Source organism: Pocillopora verrucosa, chromosome 1 (assembly GCF_036669915.1).
Source record: "Pocillopora verrucosa isolate sample1 chromosome 1, ASM3666991v2, whole genome shotgun sequence".
Taxonomy (NCBI): domain Eukaryota; kingdom Metazoa; phylum Cnidaria; class Anthozoa; order Scleractinia; family Pocilloporidae; genus Pocillopora; species Pocillopora verrucosa.
The window spans coordinates 23,768,873-23,788,942 of NC_089312.1; the positions used below are offsets into that span (position 1 = coordinate 23,768,873).

A 20,070-nucleotide genomic window follows, 5' to 3' on the forward strand; every position below is an offset into this window, starting at 1 on the left:
GCGTCTTACCTAAATATAGCACAGAGGGGAATACCCTAAGTTTCTTACTTTCCATTTGCGAATGTGTAGTTCATATTGGTAAATACCACTGTCTCTCAACTCTGAATTTTGGAACTCTTCGTGACCAGAAAAGGGCGAGGAAATGGAAACAAACTACAGATCGTTTATTTTAAGGATAGCAGAAAATATCACAAAAGAAAAGCTGGAACAAATGAAATACTTATGCATGGATTTTATTTCAGAAGGAAAACTTGAGACGATCACTTCTCCCTTGCAACTCTTTAGAGAGCTTGAAAGGCTCAAAATGATGGACATTGACAATCTATCATTTTTAAGGGAACTTTTAGAGAACGTCAAGTGTTTAGAGCTGGTAGGGAGACTAAACGACTTTATTTTACGACGAAAACTCTGCCTAGAGGAACAAAGAAAACAGCTAAGATATGGCAAAGACCTCTGCGATGCAGCAGTCAAATGTTTAGTGATGGGAGAAAGCAGAGGGGATCAGCCTCTTAGTCGCACAGAAGCATTGAAGACGTCGGGTGAGTGTCTTGTTTCTTGAGGCACGGAGTCAACAACCCCCTCCCCCCGTCCCCCAAACCCAAACAGTCACACACAAATATAGCAATGGATGCCATGGATCTACTCAAGTTCGCTAATTGCTTGGAACCAGAACCCCAGATAACCGATCCAAGATCTTGGATCTTCCTGCTTATTCCCACAACCACCTTCCCCTACATTTTCTCATCCATACAGTTAAGGTCTAGAAGCCTGGAGTAAGTGTCATTAAGAACAATCAGTAATTGGATTGGTTGATGATATATCTTCGGTATATAGTTAAGTAGGAAAAAGGGGAATGTTTGAACAAAAAAGACAGTTGAAGAAGTTCACAAATCATTTAAAAGTTCTGAATTTGTCATACATGCATTTCTCACACATCTTTCAAAATAAAAAGTAAAATCTGGAGGATATGTTTATTCTAGGCAGCCAGGCTCCATTTAAGTGGGGCTGAATGACAGAAAATGGCACAGGGAAAGAGCATTTATTGGATGAGGTTGAGCATGACATAATTTATTAACTACCAAACCAAGGTCTTGGTTATCTCTCAAAGCTGAAGGTTAAGGCAGATAACACTGACATGAATTTGACAATCCACGATATCATGCAAAAGCCAAATTCAATAATTGTTTTATAATACATTTTTCACACAACCTGCAAAAGAAGAAACCTCTCTGAATTTGTAAAAGTTTGAGAACACTACATGGACAGGGGGTTTAATTAGGGCTGACTTTGAACTCAACCTGATAACTGCAATACCACCTGTAGATTCTGGGTTCTCATATCATCTTCACTGATACACTATAGTACATTGATAGAATGCTCTTGACCAATCAGATTTTTCATAGAAAGTTGAAAGCATTATTATAATAATGCCATTAAGCTCACAGAACTACACAGAACCCAACTGAAAAATAACCCCATTGTAAAAAGTTATCACAACTGCTTTCTAATGATGGTAACTATGGTTATTTTTTTACTTGAAACAAATTTATTGAAAACATGAAAAGGATCATGCAGTGACTAAAGAGCAATGACTGAATTTAATGGTGGGATGATCATTTTTTTAGGTGGAAGGCAGGTGGATGAAGAGGAGCTCAGGTTACAGAATAGATGTCCTTGTGTAGTTCATTGTCCTCCAAATGAAAGAGAGCCAAGAGGTAAACTGTATTTGCCTTAATACATTGTCACTGTTTGCACTAGGGCTCATGGATCAGAAGTGACTTGGATTTTTGCTTCTCTTCTGGGTGGGATGTTACTTTTCTCAGAGGCGAGATAGTACTTGAAAAATAAAAGTATACCTTTCAACCTACTGAAGACAGAAGAGATCAAATAACCTGTTTAAAATTGAACATTTTGGTTCTTAGGGTGGGAGAAAAACTGGAGGAGTTGGGGGAATAACCTGTGAAGAAGGAGAAAAACCATCAATTAACCCATAAGTTAGATCAGAACTTACAATTGTACCTAGAGCTGTGAGGGAAAGGGATGAGACAGGCATTCTTAATGACTACACCAGGAATGGCTCCATTATATTTTCAGTTGATGAAAAGTAAACATGACACAGTGACTTAATAGCTGATCCAGGGTTACAACCAGGTCTCTTGGTTGATCAGGTTCCAGTTGTTAGAAAAGCAGTTGTAACTAATTGCCCATTAATTTCTCTTGTATCAATGCACACACAAGAGCACTGGCTATTGCATATTTGAGTTTCATTGAGGCAAAACATAAGAAACGTAAGAAATAATCAAAGTAGAATTTGTAGACTACCTACATACTAGTACACCTATTTCACAAATCAATCTTACTGTATGCCTAGGTTAAAGTAATAATTTTTTTAACAACTCAGCCCTGGAGTCCAATCCACAAGTGTTGAGGTCCAAATTCTTACTGTATCATGTGGACTAAAAATAAGTAAGAATTTGTAACAAATGGAAAGCAGATGATCCAATTGAGACTAATGCCAACAGCTGACAAGTGGCTTTGTTTTAAAAAATTCATTCCACATAGAAATTTCTCTTCATGTTGCTGTTAAGTTGGCCTCAAAAGGTGCTTGGTTTGCTGGAACATTCTTTATCCTCAAGAGGTACATAAATGATCCTGTGACTCTTGCTGGCTTGTTTGCATCAGTGGTCCTTCCATCAGGAGTAATGATAAAGTACCTTTGTGAAGGTTCTATCATTTGTGTGTTAGAAGCAACTCATCTGCCAGGGCTACAGGAATTGTGGCTAAATTATCAAAGTGGCAAGCTTCTAGAAGCTTTGGAAGAGGTTTTGATCACAGAGGAACTGAAAGCACTAGCAGATGGCCAAGAGATAACAATGAGTGTAACTCTAGATGAGAATATTTACCGTGAAGTATGTTTGGAACTCATGGTTGTTAAACAAAAGGGTAAGGTTCCAGCTCAGGGGGTAAATGAGATTAAAGAAGAGTGGGACAAGGGAATAATCAATAGGAAAAAAGTAGTTGAAACTTCAATTCTTGAGGTTTCTCAGAATTAAGCCAATGAAAAGCCATTAGCCAAAATTACAATCTCAAAAGACTTATCTTTTTTCAATTGTGACATTAAGAGAAGTAAAGCCTCCATAAGATTACAAATTCACAAGATGTACTTTCATGCCTGGATATAATAATAGACACCTGGTGTACAACAAGTCAAATCAAAAGAATATAGCTAGCAAGGTAGTACTTGTTAACAGGTATTTAGAAGAATGTATCACTTTGGTTAACCAACATCAATTTCATGCAATTTGCCTCTAACAGTTTGTCTACTGAAAAACCAATCTCAACAGTGGCAGATCCAGATCATGAGCTAAGGTTTTTTGTCACTTGCCCTGCCAGCTTTTCTTCCTTCTGTGATTCTTTTTTTTTTACACAAAATAAGGGAGGGGCTGAGCCCCCCAGGCCCCTAGATCTGCCACTGCTCAATCAGGCTCTCAAAAAGCCTCACCTCTGAATTTCAAAAATGAAAAAGGAAAAAAAAAAAGAAAAGAAAAATAAACTTGTCATGACTTGGATCCTGAAAAACCTCCTGGGAAATTTCACTCATCTAGAAAGTGTTCCCTATTGCTAGTATTTTGCATCTTTCCATCTGCAACCTTTATTGTAAAAAAAAAAGATTTAATGTGGCCAAATTAAATTCTATACTACAGTATAATTTAGTGAATATATCTGTGGAATTTTATTAATCTACTTGGTCAATTAATTTCACAGTTGATCAAACTTTTGGAAATGTTCAACAGAGACCACGCAGTTTATCTGACAGTCAGATTAATTTCTTTCAAAAACCTTGGACCACCTCCCAAGAAAAGAGCTTACACATTTTGGCTGAAGCAGAGAGATCACGACGCAAGAGGGCTGAAAAAAAATTGGTGAACATGCTAGCTTATCAATCTTTTGAAGCTGATTTCCAGTCTGAGTTCAGTCTCTTAATTGGTGAGAAAGGCCAAGAGACAGATGGTGATGAAAGTTCATCAGTGACCAGCAGTACCACAGAAGGTTAGTTTTTCCTGCTACCAAAACTAAATAACTACCAGCTGTTGATCTCTATTGGTCTATATTTACAGAACTTGGCTTTGTTTCAGTGGCAAGAAAGAACTACTGAGGATGTATGATTATTCTCCTTGGATGGGATACCACACCATAAAAGGGTCACCTTCAGCCCCATTCCCCCCCCCCCTTTCAGCATATTCAAGGCTTTCTTTACATTTTGCCACTATTTATTTAAATTTTTGGATGAAGAGGCTATGTGAGTAAAAGTGACTTGGCAAACTTCACAACACAGCTATTGTGACCTAAATGAATGCTATTACTAGAGAAGATTTGCATTCTTCATTGTGTTTATAAGTATGGCTACTTAATTGATTAATTTACAGGTAGGCACCTAAGAAAAACCAAGTGCTCCATCTTGTAAATAGTATAGTTATATAACTGTATAATAAAAATAAACACATGTATATGGTGCGTCATATTTTATTTAAATTGCAAATCATATACTGTAGTACACACATTTGCTCTGACAAAGGGCCAACAATCAAAATGTCACCTACGAAACTCTTTGCAGTTTCTTTAGAAACTTAATACATGCACTGATAAAATTCCAGCACAACTTTGATTTCGTTGCTTGTCAAGTATACCATTGACTTTTTGTATGAACCACTCTTTGATTGATCATCTTCACAGAGGAGCTCCTTGATTTTGAAGAAGCAAATAATGAACTGTCTGACTTCTGGTCATCCATAAAAGGTGGTCCGAAAGAAAAGGTGCAACTGTTATTGTTTACTTTCAATTGATGATTGCTAGGGTGAATTTCACAAGAGAGGCATCCTTATGAATGTCCTTCTTATCACTTTCCTTCTTCCCCCTTCTTGTTAAGCTCTGTCTATATACATGCAGAACTATGACACTATTGCTCTCTAGAACCTACAGTAAACTTTTTTTCATTTTAAAATACATCTGCCAAACAATAACTACAATGATACAACAGAGATGTGTGATAGAATAACAAAATCCACCTTAAAAAACAATTTAAAAAGCAACTAGGTTACAGGTTCAACAGGTAATTTGGTACAAACCTGTTTCATACCCAGCTAGGTTGATTGGTACCCAGTCAGTTGAGTCATTTTGTACCCAAACTGTGAGTCAGAGTATGCTTAACCTGTTAAGCACATTTTAAGTAGTTTCAGTTTTCATAGAACATATTTTGTTTATGTGGCATGCATTTTTTTAAATGTGACCACCAAAGGGAGACAAACAAATACACAAACTAGTTGTTTCTGCTTCAAAGGTCACAAGTATGCAACTGAATTTTGTTTGTCTCTAACTCCCTTCACTCGACTGAATTGTCGTATGCAATCAACATCTGCTCACATGCTTGCATGTGAGGAGTTTTGAATGAATGTATGTTGAGACTGGTACAAATTGACCTGTGGTTTGGGTATGAAATGATTTGATACCCTGCTAAAATGCACATTAACATCTCTTAATTATTGAGCACTGTTTTTTAGGACTAATGACAGATTCTTTCAAACCATTCCAAAAAGACCCCTCTGCAACCGACCTAACTGTGCAAAATATGATAAGAAAAATAAAGGACTGAACAGCTTCTTGACTAACTTATACTTATTTTGACTTATTTTATTGTCTTACAAAAAGGGATCCCATAATATGGCAAAAAGAAATAATAAAAATTACATAGGTTTACATGACATTATTACACTAAAATCTGTTTTATATAGAGTTGGAAGGACTTTGAAGGTGCTGTCAAGGGATCATATTCAGAATACCTACAGCATGAAGGAATTGCCTTGTTAAAATTTCTTATGTATGTCCTCATGGGCAAATATGGTAAGGACTAGTCAGAGCTATCTTATATTAGATACAAAGAAATTCTGCATAAGTAGTCAATAATAACACAGTTAGTTCAAATAACTGTCACTTTAACTGCACCATGCAAGATAACCAAAACACCAAGAAAGATTGATTAACTCAACCTACCTATCTACAATGCTGACAACATACGTGTGCTATGACAAAGTGAAAGTGCAGACATTTCCCAATAAAAATGCCTAGCATGTTGAGGACATTTCTCATTTAGTTGGGAAGGTCAAAAAATGGTGCTGATAAACATTTTAGTTTTGAGAAGGTGAAAATGTACATGCCTGTCAAAAAAAATCTAGTTTAATAAAATGTTATTGATAGTTACCTCCTCCTCAGCCGATCAAAAACCAGTTTTTTACATGGTGGAAATGGAGGAACCCCTTAGTGGGTTGCTAAGGTACTGCAGTTTACCATCCACAATGACTGATTCCTAGCATCCATACACTCTACTGCAGTCAGTGCACCTAGGACCACATCACAATGCCCCAACCAAGGGTTAAGCTGGGACCCATAAATGGTACAGTACAAAGAGCTTGGTAACCAAGTTTGGTCACCAAATCTCCCAACACTGCCTTAACCTGATGCTAAATTTAAGTTGTTGTACTTAAAAAATGTTTAGAAAAAAAGGAATCTGCACCTGTCTACCGCCATAACTTCATAAGACTCTCAGTGTGGTTTGGATCTCCCAATGAAGGAATGCAAGGCTGCCTAAAGAAGGTACAAGAAAGGAGTTACAAATGCCAATAATATTAATAAGAGTAACGCAAAAGCACATATTAAATACTATTCCTTCAACACAATATAATGATTACAGAATTTACCTACATACAACCAGTACATCTCCACTGATTGTAATTTTTCAATTCTACATTGCAGTATAATTACTTTGTGATGACCTGAGAGCTTGACTTGTGACTGTTTGTACATTTTTTCAGCTATAGATAACAGTACTACACTCTAATCACATGTTACCATTACATATTAGTTAACTCATTCTTGATAGTATATCAACTACAGAAATGATGACTGTGATGACAATTAAAACATTTCATTTACAGGTACAATAATCCTATAAACACTATCACGAGCAGCATTACAGAAGGAAAAATTGTTATGATGATGTGCATGTAATAAATGTTGACCATATGCTTAAAAAAAAAAACAGACAAGATTTGTGGATCAATAGAAGAATAAAAACACATTTTATTTACTTTTCAAGGAAAATGCCAAACCTTTAAAAATCCAAAATACAGTGTAACTGTTACAATTGCCCTCTAAAAAATTTCAACCTTGCCCTGCCACAATTTTGCTTAACTTCATGAAGTACAGATGATGCCTCTTTTTAAAAAATGCTCAAAGAGGAGTATGCCAACAGTGCAACCAAGAGATATGACACTGAACTACAACTTTAACCTTTAGATGCTCCATCTGATGAAGAACTCAGTTTCTGTTGATGCTGATGGTAAAAGAACAAGGTAAATATAGTTAATAGTTAATTTTACTGGTACCTTAAATTAGTTTAGGTTTGGGTCACCAAACTTTTGCATGATTATGACCCTCCCAACCCCCCCCCCCCAAAAAAAAGAAATTTTGGCCAATTAGGCCAACAAAGGTGTAAAATTCAGCAAGCACATCATGTGAACTAAAAATTGTAAAATCTTACTGGATGAAAATCACACAAACTGTTTCATCTTCCTCAGCTGGTTTGCTGGATATATGACAGAAGAAGAGGCCAAAAAGAAACTGCAGAGTGAAAAAAGTGGAGCCTTCTTGGTCCGGTTCAAATGTTACGGTCAACCAGGCTTTTTGCTGACCAAAAAGTCCCGTAATGGTCTAAGTATTGTTGACTTTCCAATCGAGGTAAGTAACATTGAAAATGTTAGGCTTTCTTCATGCTAAAAACATGACTTCAGTAAATTCTTTTGAAAATCTTCACTTCTCACAATTTTTAGGACTTCATTTTGAGCTCTGGATGAGGTCAGAGTTTTGTGTACTAAAATGATTATCTGACAAGATTACAGGGAAACCTGGTTACATGCTGAGGGTAAACTGTATACAAGAGGGAACATTCCCTACAGGGAGAGTAAATGATTCAAGCCTATTGGTGTTGAAGAAAATGTGGACACATAGCATGCAGGCCATTTCTAATCAATTTCAGGCATTGAAATTGTTGGGCTGAAGAAAATAAAATTTAATGTAGATGTAATTTGCTACTCTGTTTTTCTATTTCATTGGATTCCAATATAAACTTCAATATCATGGTAATGTTATCTTTTTTAAAATCCTTCAAATAGGTCGTTAGAGACACAGGAAAACTATCATTTAATGATCGAGATTTCCCAGATCTTCCCTCCTTGATGACAGAGTTGAGGAAGTCATGGATGACAGACCTACAACCTTTTTATTCTATGGAAGGATTTTGAAGAAACCCAACCCTAACAAAGTTTTATCAAGGAGCCAGGTTCTAAATAAAATTATTATTAACTTTTCATTCCCAACCTGTCGGATCATATGTAATTTTCAAAACTATACATTACGGTAGTTTCTTTGACAGCTGAGAATTTATGTAATTTCTGATGTTTGACTGACATGGGAACCAATATGTCAGAAATTTTTATTCTGATGGCATTTTGAAGTGGTTTGTGTGGGATCATGGAAGTTTTGGATCATTTAAGCATTTTGCAGGAAAATTAAGTCATTCTAAGTCGGTAAGTCTTATGTTTGACCACTCTCTTTTTTATATTTCTTGTAGTTTGGTAGTAATTAATATTGCAACCAGGTTAGTTTACCTGGTCCTCAGGGTATTGTGCTGCAGCATTTGATGAGGAACATTTCCACTCATTTTTTGACCACATTTACTGAGTGGTTTTTAGTGGTTTTTTTATATCTGGTGCAGCACAGGTTCTTCATGTAGAACCCCTAGTTTTAGGCTATATATTATAACATTGTATCAGGATTTGTATACTAGAAGACTGACCGACTCATCCTGAATAAACTTTTCACAATGAATGTCTTGTGTGAGTGTAGTCAGAATGATTTCATATCAAGGTTAATCCTCATTAATCACAATAATCTACATAATTTATACAAACTTCCTGCTTCAATTAATTTTGGGACAGTAGTGAGTTTCTAAGAGTATTTTATGCACTGATCACAATAAACAAAGGGGTCAAAGCTCTGACGACAATATTTTATATAAACCGTATTTAATGCAATCAAACTTCGAACTCATGGTTCTGCCATTAAGTTAACCTATAACACTGAGTTGTCAATAAAACTGTCCCTGGGTACATAATACAGTGACATACAATGTTATTCTCCTGATTCTACTATCAAATTAATAACAATATACAGTAAGTTGATTAATTCCAGTTGATTGGTATCAATTGACAACCACTTTCAATGCTTAATGGTGACATCAATGGCTTACCCATACAAATGCTAGACATTGATTAGTTCTTGAAAATCAGTATCAATCAATTTATTACTATTCATTGGTATTGATTGATTGTGATTGTCACCAATAATTTTTTTCATTGATTGGATACCCCAGTTGTTCTCAACCATGGTAGGTTCCCTTAGGAGGGGCCAGGGTCGGGGGAAAGTTTACCCCACCTATCTAAAGTCCTAACATCCATCTAAAAATGTCTCACCTCAAGGAATTAGATGAGTGGTTCTTCGCCAAGTGATGTAGCCGTGTTTTGTGGACCGTGCTTTAGCAAAAAAATTAAATATCTTGATTAACTAAAAAATTTTTATAGGAAAAGAAGGAAATCTAAATTAACTAGCCCAGGAAATCCATCACGAGCGCGCGCACTGAATCTAAAGTTGTTGCGCGCTCAACAGTTCCACTGAACAGTTGCACGAAGTAGCTCTTCCAGTTTGAGCCCAACTGCATGAGCTCCAGGAGTCTTAAATAGTATATTTTGTAACAAAATATATCATGAATTCTCTAACTTACCCAGACTTTTCCACGTCCACATTCCGAGCAATCTGCCTCACAAACAAACCAGCAACTAAGCAGTAAAAAAGTAAACACTGGCACTAATCGTGTGGTAACGTCAGCCGCTGACCGCTCACGGGAACTCCATCATGCCGTGACGTGCATGGAATAATGACAACCCTCTCCCGAACTCTTTTCTCCCACTTAAGCGCTCTATCCTTTTTTGCCAATTTTTCGTAGATTTACACCATTACTGACAGTCTAAATTAGACTTGCCATTGTTACTTGACTGCAGATCTTACGAGAGCCAACTGGTGTTCGCCAATTAACAGTTTTGTGAGGCTGACGAAAGTCGAGATATTTGTTAACGAGAATTCTTGTTATTAGATGCGATGAGATATTTGCATCTCGATGACTTGTAATTGTAACAAAGTGAGTCGTGTGTGTGTGTGTGTGTGTGTGTGTGTGTGTGTGTGTGCGTGTTCTGTTGAAGTACATTACGGTGGTGGGAGTGAAAGTAACTATAACTGCCCTGATTCATAATTCATGATTGCACTACCTTCCCCGGTTCATAATCCTCTTGAGAACATTAAACAACTGTAAACTGGAATAACAGTAAACAACAGTAAACAACAGTAAATTGGAATTCAGGGCCCGTCACCTGATAGATTGCAAGGAAGGTCTTTTTTTTTTTTTCGCTCGAATGTTTTCCAACTTGACCTTTACACCCTTACATCAGTATGCATATTTACAATTTTATGAAAAACGAAGGTTGTTCTGTTATTTCAGCGTGCGTTAGATTTCTCACATAATCTGTCTTCTCATACTTGCTCTTAAATTGGCCTCAAATTAGGTGCTTGGTTTGCTGGAACATTCTTTATCCTCAAGAGGTACATAAATGATCAAACAAAATAACATGGGATAAATGATACCTGGAAAGTTTCTTTTATTTGTTTCCCATAGATCACAGATGACAAACATCAGTGCCTCGTGTGCCCCTTTTTTGTTCTTACCACATTTTAATAATAATAATAATAATAATGAACGTTCTTTAATACGCATTTAAGAATCTCAATGCGCTTACAATTTTTACTAAGGTTGAGATCGGACGTCAGCATAATCAGGCGCCTCTGGCAGCCGCTTTAGTCCATGTAACGATCTCACCTTTTCCCCCCCATCCCACCCCAGGGGAGGACATCCATCACACAGTAATCTCGTGCGTGGGAAATTAACGTCTCCTACCCCTAACCCTGCAGGAGACGGGACCTCCATTTATTCGTCCCTATCCGAGAAGACTAGAATATCTAACCATTTCTTGATGTTGAGAAAGGAAGCATATTCTTCTCAGTTAATTTTAAGACCCTGAGTGTTGGTCCGGCCGGTATTGAACTCTCGACCTCCCGCACAGCAGTCCGGCGCTCTCCCAATTGAGCTAACCAGGCGGCGGTTAATTTTGATGTCATATGTGATCTATTACTGAAAAGACACATGGCAACTTGGAATCTATTTGTTGAGCAGACAACCTCATTCAAGGCTAGCAGGGAAAGCTGTGAGCCCAGGAAAAAAAGACAAACAGCAGCTAAGTCTGCAATTTAGGATAACTTCATTCTAATTTATTGTTACAGCACTGTAACAAGTTACAACAAGATTTTAATTAAAAAAATCAATTATATTTAACTGTAATTAATCCCTTCACTCCCAAGAGTGCTAGGTCAAAACTTGAGAAGAAATGAATTTCAATGTGCAGAATCAACAAAAACAAAGAGTAAAACATGAAAGTGCTGCTTGATGGCTTACATTGGAATGTTCACACACAAGAGTTTTATCCAAATAAGTTACAACCACATAAAATCAAGTCAAAGCCTGTGTCTGGGAGTGAAAGGGTTAAATACCATTTGTATCATCATCCAAAATTAAATGATTCATTTTAAGACTATTTTTAGACTGATAGTATTTATTGCAGTAAGTATAATTTAAGATATTGTATTTTATAGAAAAGAATCAGCAGATTTCATTCACAATTTGTGTCTAACCAAATTTAATGATTGATTAGGACTATTTTACTTGAATAGCTGTAATTGAGGATTAATTCATTTAAAGTTTTCAAGAAAAGAAAAATATATTAAATTCCATCCTAATATTACTATATGTTAATGTTAATATACAATCAAAAATATTTTACAAGTAAACCTTAATTAAGCTTGTAAATAAATTTCATTGAATACTTGAATTTTAGCTGGGATTTTTTAATTTTCAGTATTTATTTTACATTAGTAGCCTCAAATTTTTGCTTAAAACTCCCAGTAAGTTCAGCTTTTCAGGGAAAGTTATTGGTGCTCTGAGTTGGAATTTGGCTATAAACTTGGAATTTCTGGGAATTTTTGGGAATTTCTAGGTTTTTAGAGCCAGAGTTGTAATAGTTGGGAATTCCTAGGAATTCCTAGAAATTCCCAGTTGGAATTTACTGTGAAAATTCACACCTCTTATTCCTAGGGAATTCCAAAATCCATTTTGCAAGGATAATGCTGTCTTAATAACTACACTGTAGCCGTACAGACACAGGATCCTAACTTTATAGCAACAAACAGCAAGCAGCTAGCCTTCACACAAGATCAAGATTATCACCCTGTTTTATAATAATTAGTATACAAATTTTCCAGTCTCTTTTTGCCTTGGTAGCACATGTACAAAAAAGCAAGTTTGAGAAGCGTTTAATTGAGGAAGATTTTGTTTTTTTCAGAGAAATCTACTTTTCCAGCTCTTTAACAAAATTAAAATGTGTTTGGACAGAGATTTTGATTTGAAATTTTTTTGTCACCCTTACCAAAGTAAAAGTACGGGTTTGATATGGCAAATTATGGCCCATACATGGCCCATATATGGGTAAGATATGGGATGGTTAGACCTTCCTATAGGATTGATATGGTGCCCAGTTTTGTGAAAATTCAAGCTATGGGAAGTATATGAGATTGAAAGCCTTAGAAAAGATTTGTATGGTAATACTATGGGAACAAGGTGCCCATAGATATTCCATAGCAATGGCTCATCTGCTTCACTTTTTTTCTCTATGGGAATGATATGGGATCATCGCATTGTGCGGGATAACTATGAGAATCAGGTGCCCATAGGTATTCCATACCAGCTGTTAAAGCACGCTTGCTTTACCTGCTCTATGGAAATGATATGGAATCGTTCAGTTACATAGGAAAACTGTGGGAGTAAGGTGCCCATAGTTATCCCATATCAGCTGCTAATTCACACTTTGTTGTGCCTGCTCTATGGAAATGATATGGGATCATTCTTAACTGCATGGTCAAACTGAAGGAATAAATTGCCCAAAGTTATTTCATAGCAAATGTATGATGTATGACTACATCAAATGTTATGGGAATTCCATATAATTTCACATCTAGGGGAACTATGGGAATATTTAGGTGCTGGTAAGCAACATACACAATCCAGACTAATGCGATATCACTGCTTGCCTTTTTCATACAATTGTATTAAAATAGCTGCATCTAAAAGAAGCAAAAAAGGGCAAAAACAGGCAAGTCAGTAATTCAGCAGGATTTCTGAACAAATAATACAATGGGGTACTTTTGACAAAATTTGAGGTGTTTGGATAGCTGAAGAAACACTTTATCAAGTGTTTGATATGTTTTCTCAATTGAACAGAAACTACAGAATCAGGTTTCCATGCCACAATCATTGCTATGGTTTCCTTTGTATAAAACCTTATGAACTATTAAAATACATTTGAGGAACCATGCTCACAGCTAGGTGGTAATTTATAATGATGTATAAAAAGACTTCAGCTCACAGAAATAACACTGTTAAAAGTACTTTACATGTTTTAATATATTTCTTTTCTTTTTAAACCTTTACAAGTTTCCCAAAATAAAATTCATTCAATACATGTATCATGAGCATTGCCATTGCCTTGCCAACAAACCACGGTTACATTAACTAATAGTTTACTATCAGAATCTTGTTCCAAGTAATTGGGAAAATGAGCTGCATAATGCACCTCACTGTCTGAAAATGCCATATAAACACAGATATCAATAATGTTTTCAAGGGGAACAACAAATACCTGTGTGGGTGGTGCAAGGCAATGATGTGGCTCACTGGTCTCCCAAGCACTTTATGTTGCTCGCAGATACCTTTACTGGTTCTCGACAGTGGCTTAAACACAGCGCCACAGGAGGTCCTGGAACCAACAGGTGCTTTGAAGAAAATCTCTATCTGGCCATATTCAAGAGAGTGATGTTCATCCAATCTGTATGCAACTGTGAATGTGTTTCTTCTGGAAACCCTTTTGTACTGTTTCAAATGAAATACAGCGCTTCCAGCTTGGAGTCTTGTAAAGAACTTAACAGAAGATAAAGAATCCAGGCCCAGGAATGCTTGAAGATCATCTACAAATGGCTCAGTGGTACAGCTGCCACTCTTTAATGCACTGACAACATAAAAATCATCTTTCAGGTGAGTTTTATTGCTCCTTTAAAAGAACATAATAGCAATAAGAATTTGAGATAATAAGTTTTTCTATGATTTACATAATTATACTGGTAAGATGAGGGCGACAAATGTAAATGTTGCTTACATTCAAAACATAAGAATATCAGTCAAATGAGTATCATATAAGAGTTGTAAGCCCCCCAAAAAATTAAAATAATTATTTTTTCTTCCTCTCACCCAGGATAATGGTAATCAGCAAAAAGTCAATGATGAGATAAACAATTGCAAAAAGATTTGAAGTGGATCACATGAACACAGATGCAGCTATAGTCACTATGCCAACTCTACCTAGTATGCTGTCCTAGAAGGCGCATTACTAAATCCTTTGCTCTTCCTGGAGACATCTCCTTGATGAGCTCTGGGAGTTGCTGTTGACTTGTGACAGCAGTCATAATCTAACAATACATTCAAAATTATGTACAACAAAGCATTAGCAACATTTGTCTATTAATATTTCAGTTGATGAAATCAAAAAGACTGAAACATGTTAAACATGTTATTTTATGTTTTTAAATTCTTAAGCTTCATGCTTCTTGTTTTCTCTCTCCCTCCCCTCTGAATGCCTGTCACACAGGCTATCCTAATTTGACCTTGTTGCTATATCAACATAAAATCATCTTCCACAAAAGTCAGCTAACCTGGCCAGCTATGTTCTGAGTCCCATGGAAGTAGTTGCTGATGTCTCCATTCCAGTCCTCAAATACAAAAAGAGAACTAGACCAGAGGGAACCATGATTAAGGACAGATTCCTTCAAGTGCAGCAACATGTGCTGATTCATAAGAAAATACCGTGAACCTACAGGAACAGAATTTGTATCAAATAATTAATGTATATCAAAATCAATAGACTTTTATTTCCCAGATTCAGAGGATTTTCATCTCAGGCTTATAATTAGGTGCTGTTGTAAGTTAATAACAATTGAACCTTCATGCACTGGTTTACTGACCATAATATGCATCAAACATCTCCACAAAATGGATCAAGAGATTACCAGCCAACTCAAGTTGTTCTGGGGATATGGATCTTCCTGAGAGTAAGACAATTCCACCAACTAATAATGCATAGTGCTGATAATATTCATCATCCAGGACACCTTTCATACAGGGTAGTGAATAGAAAAACAGCCAATTTCGGTACTCTGTTGCTGCAAAAAGATCAAAAACAGGTACCAGTGTTTCAATTTAACTAAAAAAGAAAAACAAATGAAATATACAGTACAGTCAGTGGAACCTTGATTTCACAAACCTCTGTTTAACAAAATCCTTGATATAACGAACAATATTCTTCAGCCAAGCCAAAGTTAGAGAGTGATATGTATGGAACAAAACCTTGATAAAACAAACCTCAATAAAACAAATTCCTCCTTGTAATGAATGTAATCCAGAAGCCCAAACACAAAATCTACTGTCAACACACAAAAGAAGATGAACATGGAACAGACCATCAGCGATAAAAATCCTTTTATCTTTGTAACTCAAAACGCAGCAATAAGCTGCACTAATTTAGTGACAAAAGTTGCCCAGGTAAATGTGCGCGCCTCTACAAATCAATCTTAAACTATACCTTGATGGAACATGTATTTGCTCGTTTCTCCTTGAGTTTATTATATGAAGGTTTTCAATGTAACAAACCCTCAATTAAACAAACCAATCCACCCATTCCCCTATGACTTTGTTAGATCAAGATTCCACTATACATATACAATTTTTTTTCAAATTTTAGACTTAAACTGAAAATCTGAAAGCTTATATTGTAAGAAATCATCCATTGTACAACTATAAAAATAACATTTTTTAAAGATAGTGAGACCTAACTTTCCAAAATTTTACATGATGTTCTATACTCCTAGGAACTCTGGTGATGACACTGGGGGGCTTTATCTCCAAAAGGCGCATATCAACTTTCTCAACACTATTTCCACAATACCACCTTTGCCCACTGTGTTTTGAGTTGACCACAAACCAACTAGTTGTTTTACCACCCCAAGGAACACACAGTGCATGGAATCTATACCAATTCCATTAACAGTGTCAAAACTTGGCAGCTGTAACAAGGGACTGGGGGACTTGAAGCCAGAGACCTATGAAGTACATGCAAAAAAATCTGAATCAAACCAAAGCTAGACATTATTAGTGATGGTATAATTTCTTATATTCAGATTGTATAGATATTGGCAGGACTGTATAGCTAGCCGTTTATCCCAATGTGAAAAAAAATAATAGACAATACCTCCATATTTAAATAAATTTAAAAAGTTCCATTTTACATCTGAACAAGATTGTGTTTGATGAAGAAATGAAAAATGCTGAAAATTGTGTTAAGGGAGCTACATCACCATTCGTGTATTTTCAAAAAATTGGCTAAACTTTTCAAAATTGTCTGAATATTATTTTATTTGATGACTTTGTGAGTTCATAAAATACAGTGTATTATTTTTAACTCGTGAATTGCGCGCATGCGCAAGAGCGAGTTATAGATACGATGTGGGGAATGGCATTCGCTCGCTCGCTCGCTCGCTCGATTGGTCGATTCCTGTAAACTTTTTTTAGATTTTAGGCTTTTGAGTGCATTTGATAGTTTTTGGCGAGCAATAAACAGACGAAATGGCGACCTCTGTTGCTAAGAATAGTGGTGGGGTGAAAAGAAGCCAATGATAATCTTAAAAGAGTTTTTTTTTTTTCGTTTTAGTTTCAACAAGCGGCGCCAGCGACTGGCAGGCATGCAAGGATTCACACTGAAATAACAGAACAACCTTCGTTTTTCATAAAATTGTAATTTAAAATCCTTGAACTTGAAAACAATCCGAAGATTCATTGAAAATATCACTTACTGCCAAGCGCTCGGAGTTTATAGATGTTCAAAAGCTTTTTCTGTTAAGGCGTGAGATTGAGGACAAAATTGATCATTACGTTTCGTCGCGTGTGTTTTTCCTGTGTGAAGCAACAGAAGATGCCGGCGACTGACGAAATAACAAGTTAACACGAAAATCAAATAACACCTAAACAAACAATTTTAGCTACCGATTTTCAGTGAATTTTTAAAGAACAATTTTCTTTTAAGTTTCAAGACAATTTGAAGATTCAACATACATACAACGTACTAAAATGCGAAAGTTACACACCACAAAATTGATAAATAGGCCTGAAATGAAATTCTATCTTGTTATTGATTATACGTTGCCTAGCACGTGACTTAAATCTACCCAGGCGGAGATCCAAAATGACGGTGGCAGGCTTGGCTTAGTTATATCACTCAAAACTCGTTCCCGTTTGTCTCATTTGATAAAGAGGGAATCGTTAATGTTTTCACTAAGACAGTATTGCCTTGATTTTCTGATATTTACAACGAAAGACAGTAAATTTCACTTTTCACCCACATTTACTTCCAACCTTTTATTTTGAACCAGAAACAAAAATGATCGAAGTTTAAAAAACATGACATCATCCACCTTGTCAAATGTAATAGCATGATCATTTCAATTGTAATGCCTTCTTATCCCAACGTTACTTGGTTTCTTTGCTACATCAGCGAACACTGAACTACTGCTCGTACTCTAGATATGACAATCAACCACAAAATTCCCTAAACCAGATAACATTAAACATAATCTAAAAAATCATGAGTCAATTCACGAGTTTGCTCACAGAGCACTTTGATTAGATGACAGTATTTAGGCAACCTGCTACTGTATTTTTTTTAAGTGCCTCAAATGAGTTGGCTGTGACTGCTCCTGCAGTTCGTGGTTAGTATATCCTGATGCTGTGTTTCTGAATGGAAATGACATCACATGGCCCCTGGGACCAATCTTGACAGTTTCACCATGCTCATCACAGCAGCTGTCGTGACCAACATATGTAACCTGTTCTAAGACACCAGCGCAGGCAGGAAGATCAAAATGGCTTGAGAGAGCCTTGACCTTAGATTTTGCTTTCAGTCCATCTGGAAGTACCACTTCAATTCCTGTTGGTTAAAATAGTTGATTAGTAATATATAAAAATAACCCACCATTAGTGTTGCCCAGAAGAATAAGAACCACACGAAATGTAAAATCCTGGTTTGTTTGACCAAAATTGTAACTTACTATTAATATCTGTTTCTTGCAAAGTGTTAACAAATGGTTTAAGGAACATAGAAAAGAAAGTTTTCTCTTCTCCAAACCACAGGCCACCAAACACCCTGAACTTGTTATTTCTCCTAGATAATCTGTATTCTGATTTTTGTGTTGTTACAGTGTGAAAGTTCAAAGTTCTACCTTCCAAAACAATAGGATATTAATTCATTATTGGTTTGCATGTTATGGACGGTAATGGTTAGGATTTTTCATTTCAGTTTACAAAGCACTAGCAAACAATTTACTCTCGTTGAAACCTTCAAAACTCAAAGCGATAGTCATTTCTCCAGTCTAGGCACAACCAACATATAATTTTATATTTTACCAGTTACATTAACAGTTTATGTCTGTGTGACATGACCATTTTTGTTTCACTTGCCTCATTGCTGGAGGGAGTTCATCGACAAGAAGAAACAGTGGCCAAACTCCAAACTGCGATGAATGAAATATTGCCACACCATCAGTGTTAAGCTTAACAGAGATGTTGTATGGTTCTGAGAGGAAGCCACCTGACTTAAACTCCTTTTGGTAGAGTGCACCATCATACACATCTTCAATGTTACTGTCATCCCTCTTCATTCTTTGAAATCAGTATTTTAAGCCAATTACAAATTCAGGGTCTGCAAAGAAGGTACTTTAGTTAAATAAAGTTTTTATATCTATGCCTATCTCAAAACATTTTGAAATCATTGGCCTTTCACCGGTATCAGTTAATCATATCAGTAACAAAATAAAGGCTACGAAGTCTGAAAACTTTTTTGCATGATAGTTGGTGTATTGTACAAACAGAAGAAAGAACAACAACTGTCAAACAAAGATGTCAAGGTACGTACGATAAAGAATTGTTTTGTCTTCAATTTGCGCTAATTGATTAACAGTCCAGAAGATCAATGTTAACACCGATTCGCGCCACATCAGAGAGCACTTTTGGTTTGGGATTCTTTTCGTGGCTATTTGACCGACGCTGTCAAGGACCTCCTTGAGAGACGAAATGTTGATGTTGCTGTTATTCCCGGTGGCCTGACGTCAGTTTTGCAGCCCCTAGACAAGTGCATAGACAAGCCTTTCAAAGCCAAACTCCGAATGTTGTATGAAACATGGATGGTAAATGGCCCGTTCACGTATACCCCATCTGGAAAGAAGAGAGCGCCGAGCAAAGAACTGGTGTTGACCTGCATCGATCGCGCCTGGAACGGAATTCCTCAAGATTTAATTGAGAAGTCGTTCAAATCCTGTGGAATCGCGAATGCGCTAGACGACTCAAAAGACGATGCAGTTTGGGAAGAAGAGAATGAAGAGACAGAAAAGGATGCAGGGGAGATTATTGACAATGAATTCGAGACCGACAGTGAAGGCGAAGAAGGAGAATAAAACGTACCTGCAGCAGTATTTATAGAACGGTTCTTTTCAGAACCACCAAGTCGAGTAAAATCAATAACCAATATTCCCAGCCTTCTATCTATTTATTTTGTTTTATACCATGTTAAAGCTAGAAAATAGGACATTCTTGAATTTCGTTGCATGAAAATACTTGGCTATAAGACGCACCCCGAATCTGAGACA

At 36.4% G+C, this 20,070-nt stretch overlaps 1 protein-coding gene and 1 long non-coding RNA gene across 4 annotated transcripts; one reads left to right on the top strand and one right to left on the bottom strand.

Moving 5' to 3' along the window:
* Window positions 1-64: 64 nt before the first annotated feature.
* On the top strand, window positions 65-9,341 carry LOC131796749 (uncharacterized). The gene is made up of 10 exons (XM_066169626.1): window positions 65-539; window positions 1,626-1,715; window positions 2,563-2,943; window positions 3,766-4,050; window positions 4,735-4,814; window positions 5,790-5,898; window positions 6,551-6,648; window positions 7,351-7,406; window positions 7,632-7,791; window positions 8,226-9,341. Exons 1-10 carry the CDS (start codon window positions 143-145, stop codon window positions 8,352-8,354), a joined length of 1,785 nt encoding a protein of 594 aa, XP_066025723.1. The 5' UTR covers window positions 65-142; the 3' UTR covers window positions 8,355-9,341.
* Window positions 4,509-10,597, bottom strand: LOC131796750 (uncharacterized). 3 transcript variants are annotated; one of them, XR_009341155.2, is made up of 5 exons: window positions 9,893-10,597; window positions 9,585-9,644; window positions 7,345-7,387; window positions 6,569-6,639; window positions 4,509-5,837 (listed from the first exon to the last, which is right to left on the bottom strand). It is a non-coding gene; the product is annotated as an uncharacterized lncRNA (long non-coding RNA). The 3 variants fall into 3 exon arrangements; XR_009341154.2 differs by having other exon boundaries at window positions 4,509-6,639; window positions 7,333-7,387; window positions 9,893-10,591; XR_009341153.2 differs by having other exon boundaries at window positions 4,509-6,639; window positions 9,893-10,587.
* Between the last annotated feature and the right edge of the window lie 9,473 nt (window positions 10,598-20,070).